Below are 14034 nucleotides of genomic sequence, written 5' to 3' on the forward strand. Positions count from 1 at the left end.
AGCTCCTACTGATGCACCAAGCTGGCAGAGCCAAGAGGGAGACTGGCATGCTTATACTTTCTTTTTGCTCCACCTCCACAGTGCCACATCCCATACAGTTAGCTCCTCTGCTGTTCAAAAATGATGCACAGACAACAGTGACATTCTCTAAAGCAAGGGGAGGTTTCCACTTCAGAGCAGGGATTTCTTTTTCTCCCCACATCCCCTCTAGTTATGACTTTTTGCCTTTGCCCTTGCCCTTGTCCTTCTTGGGCTTCCCTGCTTCTTCTTCTGCTTTCCTCTTCTCTTCTTTGAGCTCCTTGTATCGCCACTTGGGCAACTCCAGCATGTTCTTGTTCTTATTCTTATTCTTGGAGCGGGGTGGCTTGTTTTCTTTGGGAGCTGACTGGGCAGGCGACTTGGTGAGTTGGATTTTCGGGACACCCCCAGGGAAGATGCTGTTGTGGCGCATGCGCAGGGGAAAGGACAGGAGCTTCACAATGGTGCTGGGGGATTTGTAGGGTACCAGGACCCGGGTTGGCGTCGTGAGCTGGCCATTGCAGGATGAGTCGCTGATTGTGGATTTGGCATCAGGGTCTGGTATGTATTCGTGGAGGATTTCTGGCACTGAGAGTCTGTGCTTGCCTACTTCCGGTGGGCTGTCGGGACAGATAGTTTGGCAAGCAGTGACCACAAACGGGCTGGCCAAGCAAGTGGTCATGCGCACCATGTGATCCATCACACCATCTGGCTCAGGGTCATGTGGAAAGTTGATTGTGAATGTGGAGCAGATTTTATCCGACAGGCGTTTGGCTCTGGATTTTGTGCTTACAGCTTCTGCTACCAACTCTGGCAAAGCAGGCCACTGGGGCAAGTACTTGCTAGAAAACTGCTCAGCGCAAGGGCGCTGCAGAAGGGTCCGGATGCGGACAATGGTTTCAAAGCGCCCAGTCAGGGCGGCCCATTCCCATGCTGTCTTTCCTTTGACAGGGTCCACAGCAGCCAGGTCAGCACCTAGGAAAAAGCCCACATTGTTAGGAATCCATCTCTGGTCCCTTTGTGCCCTGTGTTTCAAAATGGTAGTCAAAGAAGCCTCAGAGTGGACCGGCTTTAATGGGCCAGATGGATCCCCTCTGCCCCATGTTGTGACTTGCCTGATGCATGGGTGGCAGGGGCACCCCAAAACCTGGTGAAAGCAGTTCCTAGGTGGGTGGCGTGAAGCAGTTCATACTATTTTGGGGGTGGAGGGCCAGCAGCTCATCATGGTGGCTGAATTTCCTCTTTTCCTCTCTCACCATTTAAAAGTCACTGTGCACATCAAGAGGGATGAAGAGTCCAAAGTGGCCAGACCTCTGCTCCAGTTGTTGTATCATCAGAACTGCAGAGAGAGCTGCACTGGGTGGCAACCATGATCGCAGCCGTCTCCCCACCCCCCTGAGTGGGGAGATGGCTACAATTGTGCTGGGAAGGAGGAGATGGCCGAGATCGCAGTTGCGCTCCTGCAGGAAAGACGGGCTCAATCTTGGCCATCTCCCCGCCACCAGCATGATTGCACCCATCTCCCCCCTCCAAACGCGCCCACGTTCGCACCCATCTCTCCCCGCCAGCGCACCCGTGATCACGCCCATCTCTCCCCCCACCCAGCGCACCGGGATGACGGGCACAACGGCGGTCGTGCTGGGGGTGGTGGGGAGATGGCAGCGATCTTTGCTGTTGTCACTTTGCTTCACATTTTTCTGATTAAAAAATAGTTACAGAATGGATTAACCTTATTTACATTGAACCTTATGGGGAAATTTAACTTGGCTCACAACCAATTTGGGTCACAACCAGAGTCCTGGAATGGATTAAATTTGTGAGCCAAGGTACCACCGTAGTATGGTTACCAAAACTCCTGCTTATTCCACCCTATCCTATTTCCTTCCTTCCATATCCACCAACATATTTCCACAACTACAACTTGTGTCTGCTTTATATATAGCAGGATATGGGTTCAAATTTGATAGACAAGGAAAATACAGCTCAATAAGTTTTAATATATGTGGTTCTTCTGTGTGTGGGTGGCCATGTTTCACCCCTAGCTCGCGTAGTATCGAGGTATGGCAAATTGGCTATCCAGTTTATCATTGAATACAAACTCTACTTTAAGTTGGCAGCAACAGTGATTAAGCCAGTGTTTCCAACCTGGTGCTTGCCAGGTACTTTGGACTCCAGTCAGCCTGGCCAAGGGGTCAGGAATTCCTGAAGTTGTAATCTAGGACACCTGGAGGGCAAGAGTTTGGGAAAGGCTGAACAAAACCTACTTTAGGAAGAATTGCGGTAACAGAGGTGCTTGTTGCAAAAGCCATCAGGATAATTTCTCTGCCACATTCATGGGAAAAGCACTGGGCTACACAGAGGACAGTGATGTGAACTTGACTTAAGTGAGCATCATATTTCACAACCTGCCTGGTGACCATGGGATAACCAGGAATTCCCTGCTGGGGAGTGAATGGGCTGCTGGAGGAGGGAGAGAATGTGCCATCTGTTCTCCTTAGCTGGCCTGCTGTGTTTCCACGCTGGTTGCAGTGGAAAGGCCGTCATTATATGGCACAGTCCACGGTCATGATAAAGATGGCAGCAAGAGACTGTTGTGCATCCTAATGGCCAGCAGATGGCTGTAGATGCCAATCAGAATGACATCTATAGGGAAGCATCAAGAATGGAGCAGCCAGAGGTTCTGGTTTTCATCCTTCACTCGCCAGAGGTTTTGCGTTACCCACTGTTGAGGGAAGTGGAAAGCCCACTGACTCTTTAGAACTCAGACCTGGACCACCCTTTTCTCCTGCTTTTAAACCAATCCAGCCCTTTCTTCCCAACATTTTTGCTCAGCCAGGGCAATTGTATTTGCTTCTGAGATTAATTAGTAGGCAAATAACAGAATACTATTATTTGTATAGCTCTTATTTGTCTACATAGGAAGGGCTTTCCATGGTGTGTTACACACCTGCCTTTGCTTATGTGCCAGACCAGTGGCAGCACCTGGCACCACAGCCCCCTGGTAGGGCCTGTTGTTGCTGCCCAACTTGACCCCCGTGTAAAAAACAGCCCGCCCTGAATCCAACCTTAGCCCTAACCCCAAACCTGACCCTGAACTGGCTAATGAGGAATAATATACCTGCCAGGAGCAAGGCTGCAACACAGTCATTTCTTCCTTGTACTGCTGCCTTCATGAGTGCTGTCAGTCCCCTGTAGTCTCGCTTCTCAATCTCTAGCTCTGGATAGTAGTTTAGAAGATAGTTAAGAATCGTGATGTGTCCTTCATGACAAAAGGGAGAAAGGAAACAGTGTTAGGAATGCAACCCCCCTCTGGCAAAAGTTGTTTTGCATCCTCCAATTTAGGTTTCCAGAACCTGGTACCCTTTGGGGAATGGGACTCCAGTACATCTGGGGAACATCAGGTTGGGAAAGGCTGAACTAAAGACTATAATTGTTAATGAAAGAGAAGAGGAGACTCAGAGGGGATCTGTTGGTGACATACAGGAATGTGAGGGGATGTCACATGGAGATGGGTAGAGACCTGTTCTCCCCTGCAGAGGAAGGCAGGACGCACTCCAACGGAGCAAAGCTCAGGGAACCAAGGTTCAATGCCAGGAAGCACTTCCTGACAGTCAGGACCCCGAGAGGTCGTTGAGGCCCCATCGGTGCGGGTGTTCAAGGATAGGCTGGACGTCCACATGGTGGGCATGTCGTGAGCGGAGCCGGCTGGAGCCGGGGGCCAGACTAGATGGCCCGGGAGGCCCCTTCTGACTCACTCTGATTCTATGGTCAATTAATTGTCTTGGTAAGTCCACTTTTGGGGGCTGATTATTTGCTTTTTTCCACTGGACATGAGGGGAGCAGACAGATCAAGACTATCAATCTAACCCAAACACAAATCACTGGCATAGCCACATGGAAATCTAGAGATTCAACCAGTTAATGGCAGTTGAGAGCCAGTGTGGTGCAATGGTTGGCGTCACCAACTGGGAGCAGGCAGACCTTGGTCAAATTGCCACGCAACCAAATAGTTCACCGGTACACCCCTGGTGCAATCACTCTCTGGATCTAAACTCACTCGTAGTCTTGTGGCAAGGAGAAAAGGGGAGGGGGAGGGTGGGGAACTAGATCTGATATCCTGATTTCAGGATATCTGAAATTTTAGAGCGAGGGCAGGATAGAAATCTGAAATTTTAGAGGGAGGGCAGGATAGAAATGGAGCAGACACATTCATAACCTCTTTGCCCTTGACGAGGAACAGGAAGGCAGGAACCTGCGAAGCGGCCTTTGACTGAGTCCTGGCTTTGGTATATCCAGCTCAGTATTGGTGACCTTGATTGACAGCAGCAGCCTCCAGGGCTCTCAGCAGGCGCTCTTCTGGCTTTAGCTGGAGATGCCAGGAGGTGGGCCTGGGACCTTCTGCCTGAAAAGCACGTGCTCTGCCCCTCTGCTCAGTCCTTGTCCAGATTAAGTTCCCAAATCTGATTGTGTAAACTGGTACTTAACACGAATGCTTGTGGGCTTTGTGACTTGTTCCAGACCCATTTAAATGGAAATAAATCTTCTATTTACTATTTTCACATTCCGTAAATATTAGAATTCCCCCTTTGAAAATCACCACTCTTACATTCCAGTTTATACACAGTTAACCAAAAACATGACTTCCCCAGTTCCATGCCTCTGTGAAGTGTTGCCATTGCAACTCTGATTCAATAAATTCTTTACATGTGACTTTGGTTATTTCAATACAGGCTTTGAAATAACAGAGATTGCCCACTAATGTGAATTCACTTTGTTCAGCATTCTGCTGAATTTTGAATAAACATGTGGCTTTAAAAAAACCCAAATTCTTCTTCTATGGTGTGAGTCCAACTTCCACTTCACCTCACATTGTATATGGCAAGTATATGTATCAGCAAATCAAACAATGATTCACTGATTCAGGAGACATTCTTAACTTTGATAGAGTTTTAGAAGGGCTGTTCAATTGTTTTTCAAAGCACTTTTCCTTTTCTAAAGAAAACTTTAAGGAAATGCAAATTTCCTGATAAGGAGGAGGTTACTTGGTAATGACATGGGCATCAGCCAATCAGTGCTGTGCACAACTAGCTGTTTGTACAAATAGAACTTCTGCATGTTTGGCTATTTTCCAGAGCTCAGGCCTGGAGAGGGAAAGATATATTCAGCCTGAACACAATTGGGAGGGGGGTGATTTCAAAGGGGTCATACTGCTCTGCGTCTAATGGGTTGCAGCCAGAGTTCATTCCGTGCAAATGAAGGGCTTCTTCGCTGGCAAAGGGAACCAGGATCCAGCAGAGCCTCCCTACTAGAGGAAGGGGTAGGGTGCTGATTTTCACCAGTTCCTCCTCCTCCCCGCTGCAGGCCCCAGTGCCATCTCATAAACTGCCTTGCAAGCTATCACTGCAGATTTGGGGGGACACGGAGGACTTCAGGGAGAGATAGAATTGGCAACCACCCCCCGCCATTTTGACTGTTGGCTCTACTGTGTAGTCGTGCAGCCTATTAATCACATTCCACAGAAATAAATTACAGAACACTAAAAAGATAAATAAATAGGAAGGGAAGGAAGTGTGAAGGGATGACACTTCTGTGCCTTCAGAATACCAAAATAGACCTGAATTAAAATGTGAACTGTGCAACTTCAGTACGTTAATTAAATCTGATATTCACTGTGATGATACGGTTTGGCAGCCTTAACTGGCATGGAGGAGCACCATACCCACCACTACCTTTCAATACACTCATTTCACCTTTGTATAAATATGTACTATTATTAATCTGCTTCTGAATTTTAGAGACCTCACTCATAATTGCTACATACAGAGCAAGAACCAGTCTCAGCCAGGCCTTTCTCTTTATATATCCTGTTAGCTCTTTCCCATATTCTGTAAGCCACCATGAGACCTCTGGGTAGTAGGCAACGTTATCTATTGCGTGGAATGGAATAGAATGGAATGGAATGGGTGATGTTCCACACATCTGTCTGGCCAGAAGAATCATAACAGAGAACTTGATCTGAGAGTGCCTTCTCCCACATTAGCTTGCTCAGTCACTGAGGTCATTGGATGAAGTACTCCTGATTGTTTCACACAGATCTACAGTCCATTTGCAATCCAACTGGAGTAGATCTTCAGTGTATTGGCTCCCTCTTGATGGAACTCCATGCCTGTTGAGGTTAGGCAGGCACCAATGCCACTTTTGCCCACAAACATATTTTCAGACTGGCACAGAGAAGCACTAATGATACTTTGCCAGTTCAGTTGAAGGAGAGTGGTCACTTTTAAATACAGTTCATTAGATCTTCAGAGTTAGTTGCATCTTCTGCCTCAGCAAGAACTCCTTCTTTGGCTAAGGGCCATTGGGCAGATGGGACGTGCAAACCGCATGCCAGCACACAATAGATAAATTAGGTTACTATCTAGCTATCACATAAGTAGGCAACACAAGGCTTTCCAGATGATTTGGAAATTTACAATTTCCCTCCATCCCAGCATAGGCAATGGTGAAGCATCATGGGAGTTGTAGGCCAAAGTATCTGGATGGCAAACAAGCTGCCCACCCATTTCTATCACATACTGAGAAGAGAAATGAAAAATTCAGCTACCAATATTATTTTCAGGTGCAGGCTATTCAAGCCATTCTGAATCTTGCCCTTTGTGACATCAGCATAAATGTAACTAATGATCCTCGCTTTTTAACCAACTAGCTTGCAAGGCTGGAATGTATTGATCTGGAAAAATGATTAACACTGGTATCACACAATGCTAGTATATTATAGAGCAGATAACCTGTATTAATCTTCTCGCTGGCATCTTATTGTATCTAAGTGGTGCTTCTTCTACCAAACCAGTTTATTATTTCAAATTTGATATTACTCTGTATAATAATTGTCACCACCAAATGTCACAGGCCATTTGCACACAACAGGAAACAGCATTCACCCCTTTGCTGCATTCAGATTTTGGTCAGATGCCCATCAGTGTTGGAATCTTCCACCTTCCTGGACACCACCACTATCCCTTGTATGAAAGTGGAATATATCCCACCTGCCTGAGCAGCTATCATGAGTGCCGTGTTTCCATCGTTATCCTGATGATTGACGTCCAGGTAGGGGCATTTGCTGAGCGCAGAGACAATGTCTACAAAGCCCTTGAAACATGCCACCAACAGACCATTCTGTGCAGAAAAAGGGAACAGGTGTGAAGATTCTGTCAAGAAAGCAATGATATCCACTCCCACATATTCCCTTCCCAGCCACTACTTCAGGTAGCTCAGTCTAGTGGTCCCTGAGATCTGCCAGGTATTGCTCCTGCAGGGCTGGTCCAAGACATTTTGCCACCTGAGGCAAGGGACAAGATGGATTCTCCTCTCCAGTCCATGTACAGAGGCTGACCAGGGCGATAATTAATGTGCTCCAATAACAGAGACAACAGTTATACTGGGGACACAGGACAGATTGCGTGACATGCACAGCTCCGTCCTCCAGCCAGAGTCTTCCTGAGGAACAGCCAAGGGGCTGCCCCCAAGCACCTGCCACCAGAGGCAACTGCCTCACCTTGTTTAGTGGCAGGGCTAGCCCTGAACACAAAGGTCATGTGGGAGAGCCAGTGTGGTGTAGCGGTTAAGAAGGCTGATCTGGGACAAAGGAGATCTGGGTTCTAGTCCCCACTTAGCCAAGAAGCCCAGTCTTCACCTCTCCACCCAACCCATCTCACAGACTTGTTGTGAGGATGTAATGGAGAGGAGAACTCTGCAAGCCATCATGTAACACCATCATAAATGTAAATAATATTTACATTTTATTAATAAATTTTATAAATTTATTATAATTTAATGATTTATTAATATAAATTAATAATAAATTAATAAATTTATTATTTACATCATACATGTAAATAATAAATGTTACATAAATGTAACGCCATCATGTGGTCAGACTCCTAGGGTCTCCCAGCAGCCTAGTCAAAAGCACATTGATGCCTTTCAGAAAGCAGCTGTATTGCAGCAATAACAGTGGCTCCAGCAGCATCCCTGGTGACTCCAGAGTTATGCTGTGTTCTGCCACTGCGTACTGAGGATGATGTTTCTAACCATGCATGGGAAGTGGTGGAGGGCAGAGTGCCATGAAAATCATCGCAGAACCAAGCCTGCCCCTCTTCCCACACAGAATACTCCACAGTTCTGCCATGAATGGTGGGCAGCACCAGCCCTATCAGAGCCTGCCATGGCCCAGTGACATTGCACGCAGAACCCACAGGACACAGGATGCCCAGGAGCAGGATTTGTGTCCTGCTGGGGTGCCATTTTGTCGCCAGCTCTTATGTGCTGCATCAGGGCCAGGGTGAGTGGGCTTCCAGTTACCCGTCCATTGATGTCAAGCTCCATGACCTCCTCCTGGGTCACCCCACTGCCCAGTTTCTCCTGTAAGAGCCGTGCATCATTCTTGATACAGCACTGGTAGAGCGTGAGCTGTGCGCCATCAACATTGTCGGATGCAGCATGTTCATAGACAGGATAGACAGAGTCATCGGAGAGGATGCTGCTGGTCTCTGAGCATGAGAAGTTGCTCTCATTATCTCCCTCTTCATTCTCTTCACTTTCCTCATAATATAGGTCTGGATCGGACTCATCTAGGGTGGGTGATGCTTCTCGCTCTCCTTCACTGCTGGCATCGGTCATCCAGCCCGCTCACAGCAAGCAGTCTTTGCTCTTCTTTTGGCCACCCATGCTGGTTTCCCTTATGTTCTACTGTCTTTCTCAGTCACACACAAGGGATCTGCAAAGCAAAGGAACAATCCTGAGTACTGCTTGCCATGAATAGGCACTATTTGTTCTCCTTCTCCCTTCAGAAGACAGATTCCCTCTTCAAAATAGGAATTCCTACTAAACGAAGCTGCTGCTGCTACTACCATTATCCATCATCATCATCTGCTTTTTTTCTTCTTGCAAAGAACTCAGGGTGGTTTGCATAGCTCCATTTTATCTGTACAACAACAACCCTGTGGAGTAGGTTTGGCTGAGAGTGAATGATTGGCCCAAAGTCAACTCAATGGCTCAGTGGGGACTAGATAAAAGCCTAGATTTCCTGCATCCCAATGGATTTTAGTGTGTTTTCCAAGGAGCCAAAGGGTTCCTTGAAGGTTATCCGGTATTGTCTTTGAGGAATCAGCAAGGGCAGTCAGGGTTCTTTGAAAAACAACCTGAACATCCAAACTGATCGCCTTTGACCATTTACTAAGAGTGCTGTCTTAGGAATGCTCTGGGGTAAACTTTTAATGCACACAGGGTGTTGGTGAAATCCAGCAAGGCCTGAGTTCCTGTGAGTGGTGTGCTGAGGAAGTGGCAGTAGCCTCCGAGCTATTCCTCCCCAGTCCCTCTCCCAGCCACACTCCTCTGTTGGAGGACAATGCTGTGTAGTGCACAGCCTGCCCCACACTCCCTCAGAAGGTGTGTGGCACCCTCTGGTGCAATGAGGGACACTGTTCCCTCACCGATGTTGCAGTAAGATCCAAATTCCAGGCTTGCTGGCCTCTGTATCTGAAACTGGGAGTGGGGGTGGATGGGAGGAGAGCAGCATTTCCCTTTTTGCCTCGGGAAGTATAGTGTCTTTGGCCAGCCCTGGTTCGGTTCCCCTAGGCACAGCACACAAAGCCCTGTCCCTCAACAGAGGAGAATGAAGAGGGGGCTCGGGAGAGAGGCCAGAGGGCTGAGGCATCTCCTGCCTGCGGAAGTCTCTTTACTCTGCCAAAAGTTAGGGCTGGGCTGGCAAATCAACTTGGGAAGCCAATGGCCAGTGCTGTGTTCACTGGAGCTCCAGAAGGAGTATGTCAAACTGCAGTCAGCTTTTTAAAGGTCTGCAGTACTTGAGACAGATTTGTTCCTTGATCAAAGCCACTAGTCAGAATTCTCTGGGTTAGCCATAAACTAAAAACAAGAGTCTGGCATATATAATATGAAATAGTAAGCTATTTGTGAGAGCAATGTGGTGGGAATGGGTTATCTGGTGAGGTTACAATTACTCAGAAGATCGCCCACGCAGATTGATAATCACCATATGAACAAAGTGAACAACTGAGGGAAATCAAGGATTTGGCTCCATTTAGTGCAGTTGCTTTCAAAACTTCTAGTTCGGGGTGAGCAGCCAGATGTTCTGGCCTACAATTCCTTCAGCCCCAGCCAGGACAACTGGTGATATGAGGCATGCTGGGAGTGTAGGCCAAAGCATCTGGGAGTACATCATACTGAAACCAATGGGACTTACTTGTAAGGATACTCAAGGAGGATTTTGCTGTTATGACGTGCCTACTTGATACTAGCCTCCCCGGGTTTTTCCACTCCACCACCTACATATTCAACTCAGAGTGGCTCAAAGGCCAAATGTCCTACTCTGGAGTTGCCAAAAGGCTGCACCCATTGTGTTTTATGCTCAGACAAGGCCTGTAAGACCTTGAGAAGCCACAGTCAACTGGGATCTGACCAGGTGTTAGGCCACTATGGGTCAGTGCTGGAGTACCTGCTCATTGTGCAGAAGGTCCCATCTTCCCTCCATGGCATGTCCAGATTGGGCTGGAAAAAATATCCTGCCTGGAACCCTGGAAAGCCATTGCTGCCAGCCAGTGTTGGCAATATCGGGCTATATGGAGCAAGGCTCTGACTCTGTCTAAGGCTGCTTCCTATCTTCCAGCTTGCTGTGTTCAAGGCATCAATTCTACCCTACTTTGACCCCATTTGAGAAACTTTGTTTCCCGAGGTTCTGGCAGATCATAATTTTGCTTTTAATATCTGTAGACTGCAAATTATTCAATCTGTGCAGATTGTCATAGGCCTCATAATAATATGCTCACCCCTCCCTGCCTCTGATGGCTTATTGAATGCTCCAAGGGGAAAGGCCCAACTAGTAGTATGTACTTTTCTAGTTAAGAGCATAATGGCTGCAAAATAAAATTCAGACACGGAACACTCATCGCAAAGTGTTGTCCAAAGAGGCAAAATTGCTGTCCTCAAATATGGGCACAACTTTGAAAATACAAATGGCAAGACATACAAATGACGCATGTTACACACATACATGTATGCACTTGCACACATACAAAACATCCCATTCTGGCCTTATTTTAGCAATTAAAACACAATCTCTCCATTATCAGTTGCTGCTTTATATAGTTTATACACAGCTAAATCTGGTTTCTCTGTATTTCCAGAATAAGGTGTCACCAAAACTAACTATCAAGGCCACACAATAAAGACCCACATTGTCATCACAATCATAGCATGGTGAACGAATAATTGGAAACGCATACCTGAGGATTACAGGGATTCTCCATTGTCTGTTGTCTTTAAGAATACTGTCCTTCTAGTCTCAGAGTTTGCCAGAACGCACCCAAGCTTGGTTCATTAACTGAAGGAGATGCCTGTGGAATGTATTCTAAGCCAGGTTCAGCTTCTGCTTTGAGATTCAATACCTTTGCTTGTCTTGGGAGGTAATCTTTCAGGCTGCCGATCTTAACACTTATCCCTATCTCTGAGCCAAGAGTTTCCCTGAAGTACTCAAGTGTTGTGCTATTGTGCCTCCCGCTTCGGTTTTCACCCAGGGTGTGCTGGGTGGAGCATTGTTACAAGATGCTAAGACAGGTGGACCTTTCTGACACAGTCTCCCACCCCCAGCCCAGGATGAAAGAAGATTCAGCCTTGGGCCTGAGATGGGGATTTGGACTCCAGAGCTGTGACAGCTTGCACGTTGCCACAGGCTTAGTCAGGGAAGACGTCTTAATTTGCGATGTTGCTTAAAACGGCATTGAGCAGATTTGGAGTGTTTAAGTCAGGAGTTAATTTTAGCCCCTTCTCCTGCACCTCAGATTCTTATTTGTGTATTTGCACATGGGAATCCTGGGTGTAACAAGCAGAATGAAGCTACTTTGGCTTGGAGGAGAGAAGCTACTGGATCCCAGAGGAAGAAAGTGCTCTGTGGTTGCTGATCCATCATGCCTGGTGTCCACTTTGCACATGCAAGTTGATGCGTATGTTTACTGCAAGGCAATGCATTCTCATCTAGTAGTGAACAGCAGAACTGGACGATTGCCAGGGCTGTATCAACGACAGATAAATTGCTGCTTTATAAATAGCAAGAGCTGGCCTGAAGGTAGATAATAGCAGCAAGTTCCTCCAAATCCTGCACACAGGTTTCCATAATACTATAATACCTGTTGTGTTTTTATTATATTTATAAATCATATCATCTACCTTACAGGAGCCTAAGGTGACGTGCAATGAACTCACTAGAAGTTCACAGAAAACAAAGACAGGAGCAAACAATAACACACACAATTTAAGAGAAGAATTAAAAGGCTGACAGAACATTAAATGACATGAAAAGCCCAACAAAAAAAATCCTCTTTACTGCAAGTACCTAAACAAAATAAAGAAGGGGTTAAGGGAGAGAGTTCCACAACTGGGGGTGTTGCTCAGAAGAAGGCCCTGGCTTGAATACTTACCTACCTAGCCTTTCTGCATGGTGGGATATATAACAGGGTTTCTGATGATGACTGTACATTCTGGGCAGATTCATATGCAAGGAGACAGTGCTTCGGATATCCAGGCCCCAGACCATTATTGCTGTGTAGATCAAAATCAACACCTTGAATGGTACCCAGTACAATGGAGCACAACCATCTATTGTGGCTCCCCATAACCATCCAAACTCAGAGGATTTGGGGTATCCAGTGGAGACAGCACGGAGGGTAGGATCTCTTCTGTGCTTCCTTTGGCCACCAAGATACTGACAGCTCCTTTCAGCCGCCTATTTTGCCATTCCTTGCAAGGAGGAGAGGTTCAGGCACCACTGAGATATCTTTGAGGACAGCAGTTCTTGCTCCTCTTCTTCCTGTCCCCAGAATGCCCCCTCCAAAAGACAGTTTGGAGGCATGAGTGAGGGCTTTGCAAGGTCAACGTTCCAGCTCTGACCTTGGAGTTTTTTCAAGGCTGCAGCTAGGTCTCTCCCCTATGTCAGCAGGCCACAGGATTGTGCCCAAAGGCAGTAAAGTTGTTCCGAGGCTGACGTGACCTGGTTTCTTTCAGTTTCTATTTTATCCCATCCTAAATTCAGTGTAGCCTGTACTTCGAGATTTCCTCTGCTATTCTTAAGTTCCCAAATCTTGAGTATTTTAGGTTTGTAAAAGTTTGCATGAAAATTCATACCAATCTTTGTGCATGTATCCTATATGCATTTTGCAGTGGTACCTCAGCTCACGAACGCCTTGGTTCGTGACTAAATCGGGTTGCGAACAAAAATTTCATGAAAATTTTGACTTGGGTTGCGAACTCCACATTGGGTAGTGACCAAGATCACAGCCTCTCCCCTCCCCCCCGAGTGGGGAGATGGTCTTGATTGCAGTTGCGTTCGTGCTGAGAAGACGTGCATGATCACGGGTGTGCTCCTGCAGAGAAGACGGGTGCAATCTCGGCCATTCCCCCCCTCAACCAGCACGATTGTGGCCATCTCCCCACCCCCCTGAGTGGGGAGATGGCTGCAATCATGCAGAGGGAGGGGGGAGAGATGGCTGAGATCACACCCATCTCTCCCTCCCCCAGTGTGCCCCATTCGCTCCCATCTCCCCCCTCCCACCCATGTGCCAGGATCACAGGCACATGCAGGGATGACAGGCACGATCTCAGTCGTTCTGCGGGGGGCGAGGAGATGGCCACACTTGTGCTCAGGGTGGGGGTGGGGAGATGGCCGCGATCTTTCTTGTTCTTTGTCACGTTGCTTCACATTTTTCTGATTAAAAAATAGTTACAGAACGGATTAACCTTATTTACATTGAAACTTATGGGGAAATTTAACTTGGCTCACAACCAATTTGGGTCACGACCAGAGTCCTGGAACGGATTAAATTCATGAACCAAGGTGCCACTGTATATACCTTTTGGGAAGCAATTATCTTAATATAATGCATTTTTATTTTTTATTTTTTTTTCAAATATAAACATTTTTGGTGCAGTTTGCCCTAATATATGCAT

General features: G+C 46.9%; 1 protein-coding gene across 1 annotated transcript; it reads right to left on the minus strand.

Moving 5' to 3' along the window:
* Positions 1-211: 211 nt before the first annotated feature.
* ANKRD33 (ankyrin repeat domain 33) lies at positions 212-8736 on the minus strand. Its single transcript, XM_044421476.1, has 4 exons — positions 8380-8736; positions 7065-7194; positions 3137-3277; positions 212-993 (listed from the first exon to the last, which is right to left on the minus strand). The coding sequence occupies exons 1-4, from the start codon at positions 8695-8697 to the stop codon at positions 212-214; spliced, it is 1371 nt and encodes a 456-aa protein (XP_044277411.1). The 5' UTR covers positions 8698-8736.
* Positions 8737-14034: the final 5298 nt, after the last annotated feature.

Source organism: Varanus komodoensis, unplaced genomic scaffold (genome assembly GCF_004798865.1).
Source record: "Varanus komodoensis strain SLA01 unplaced genomic scaffold, ASM479886v1 scaffold12, whole genome shotgun sequence".
Lineage (NCBI taxonomy): Eukaryota > Metazoa > Chordata > Lepidosauria > Squamata > Varanidae > Varanus > Varanus komodoensis.

What these genes read in the sequence shown, in the direction of transcription:
- ANKRD33 (XM_044421476.1), bottom strand. Translation starts at nt 8,697, where the DNA reads ATGACCGATGCCAGCAGTGAAGGAGAGCGAGAAGCATCACCCACCCTA. An exon ending in AGCTTGACATCAATGGACGG is followed by an intron (nt 7,195 to 8,379) that starts GTAACTGGAAGC and finishes TTTTCTGCACAG; the next exon opens with AATGGTCTGTTGGTGGCATG. An exon ending in TGCAGCCTTGCTCCTGGCAG is followed by an intron (nt 994 to 3,136) that starts GTATATTATTCC and finishes GCTTTTTCCTAG; the next exon opens with GTGCTGACCTGGCTGCTGTG.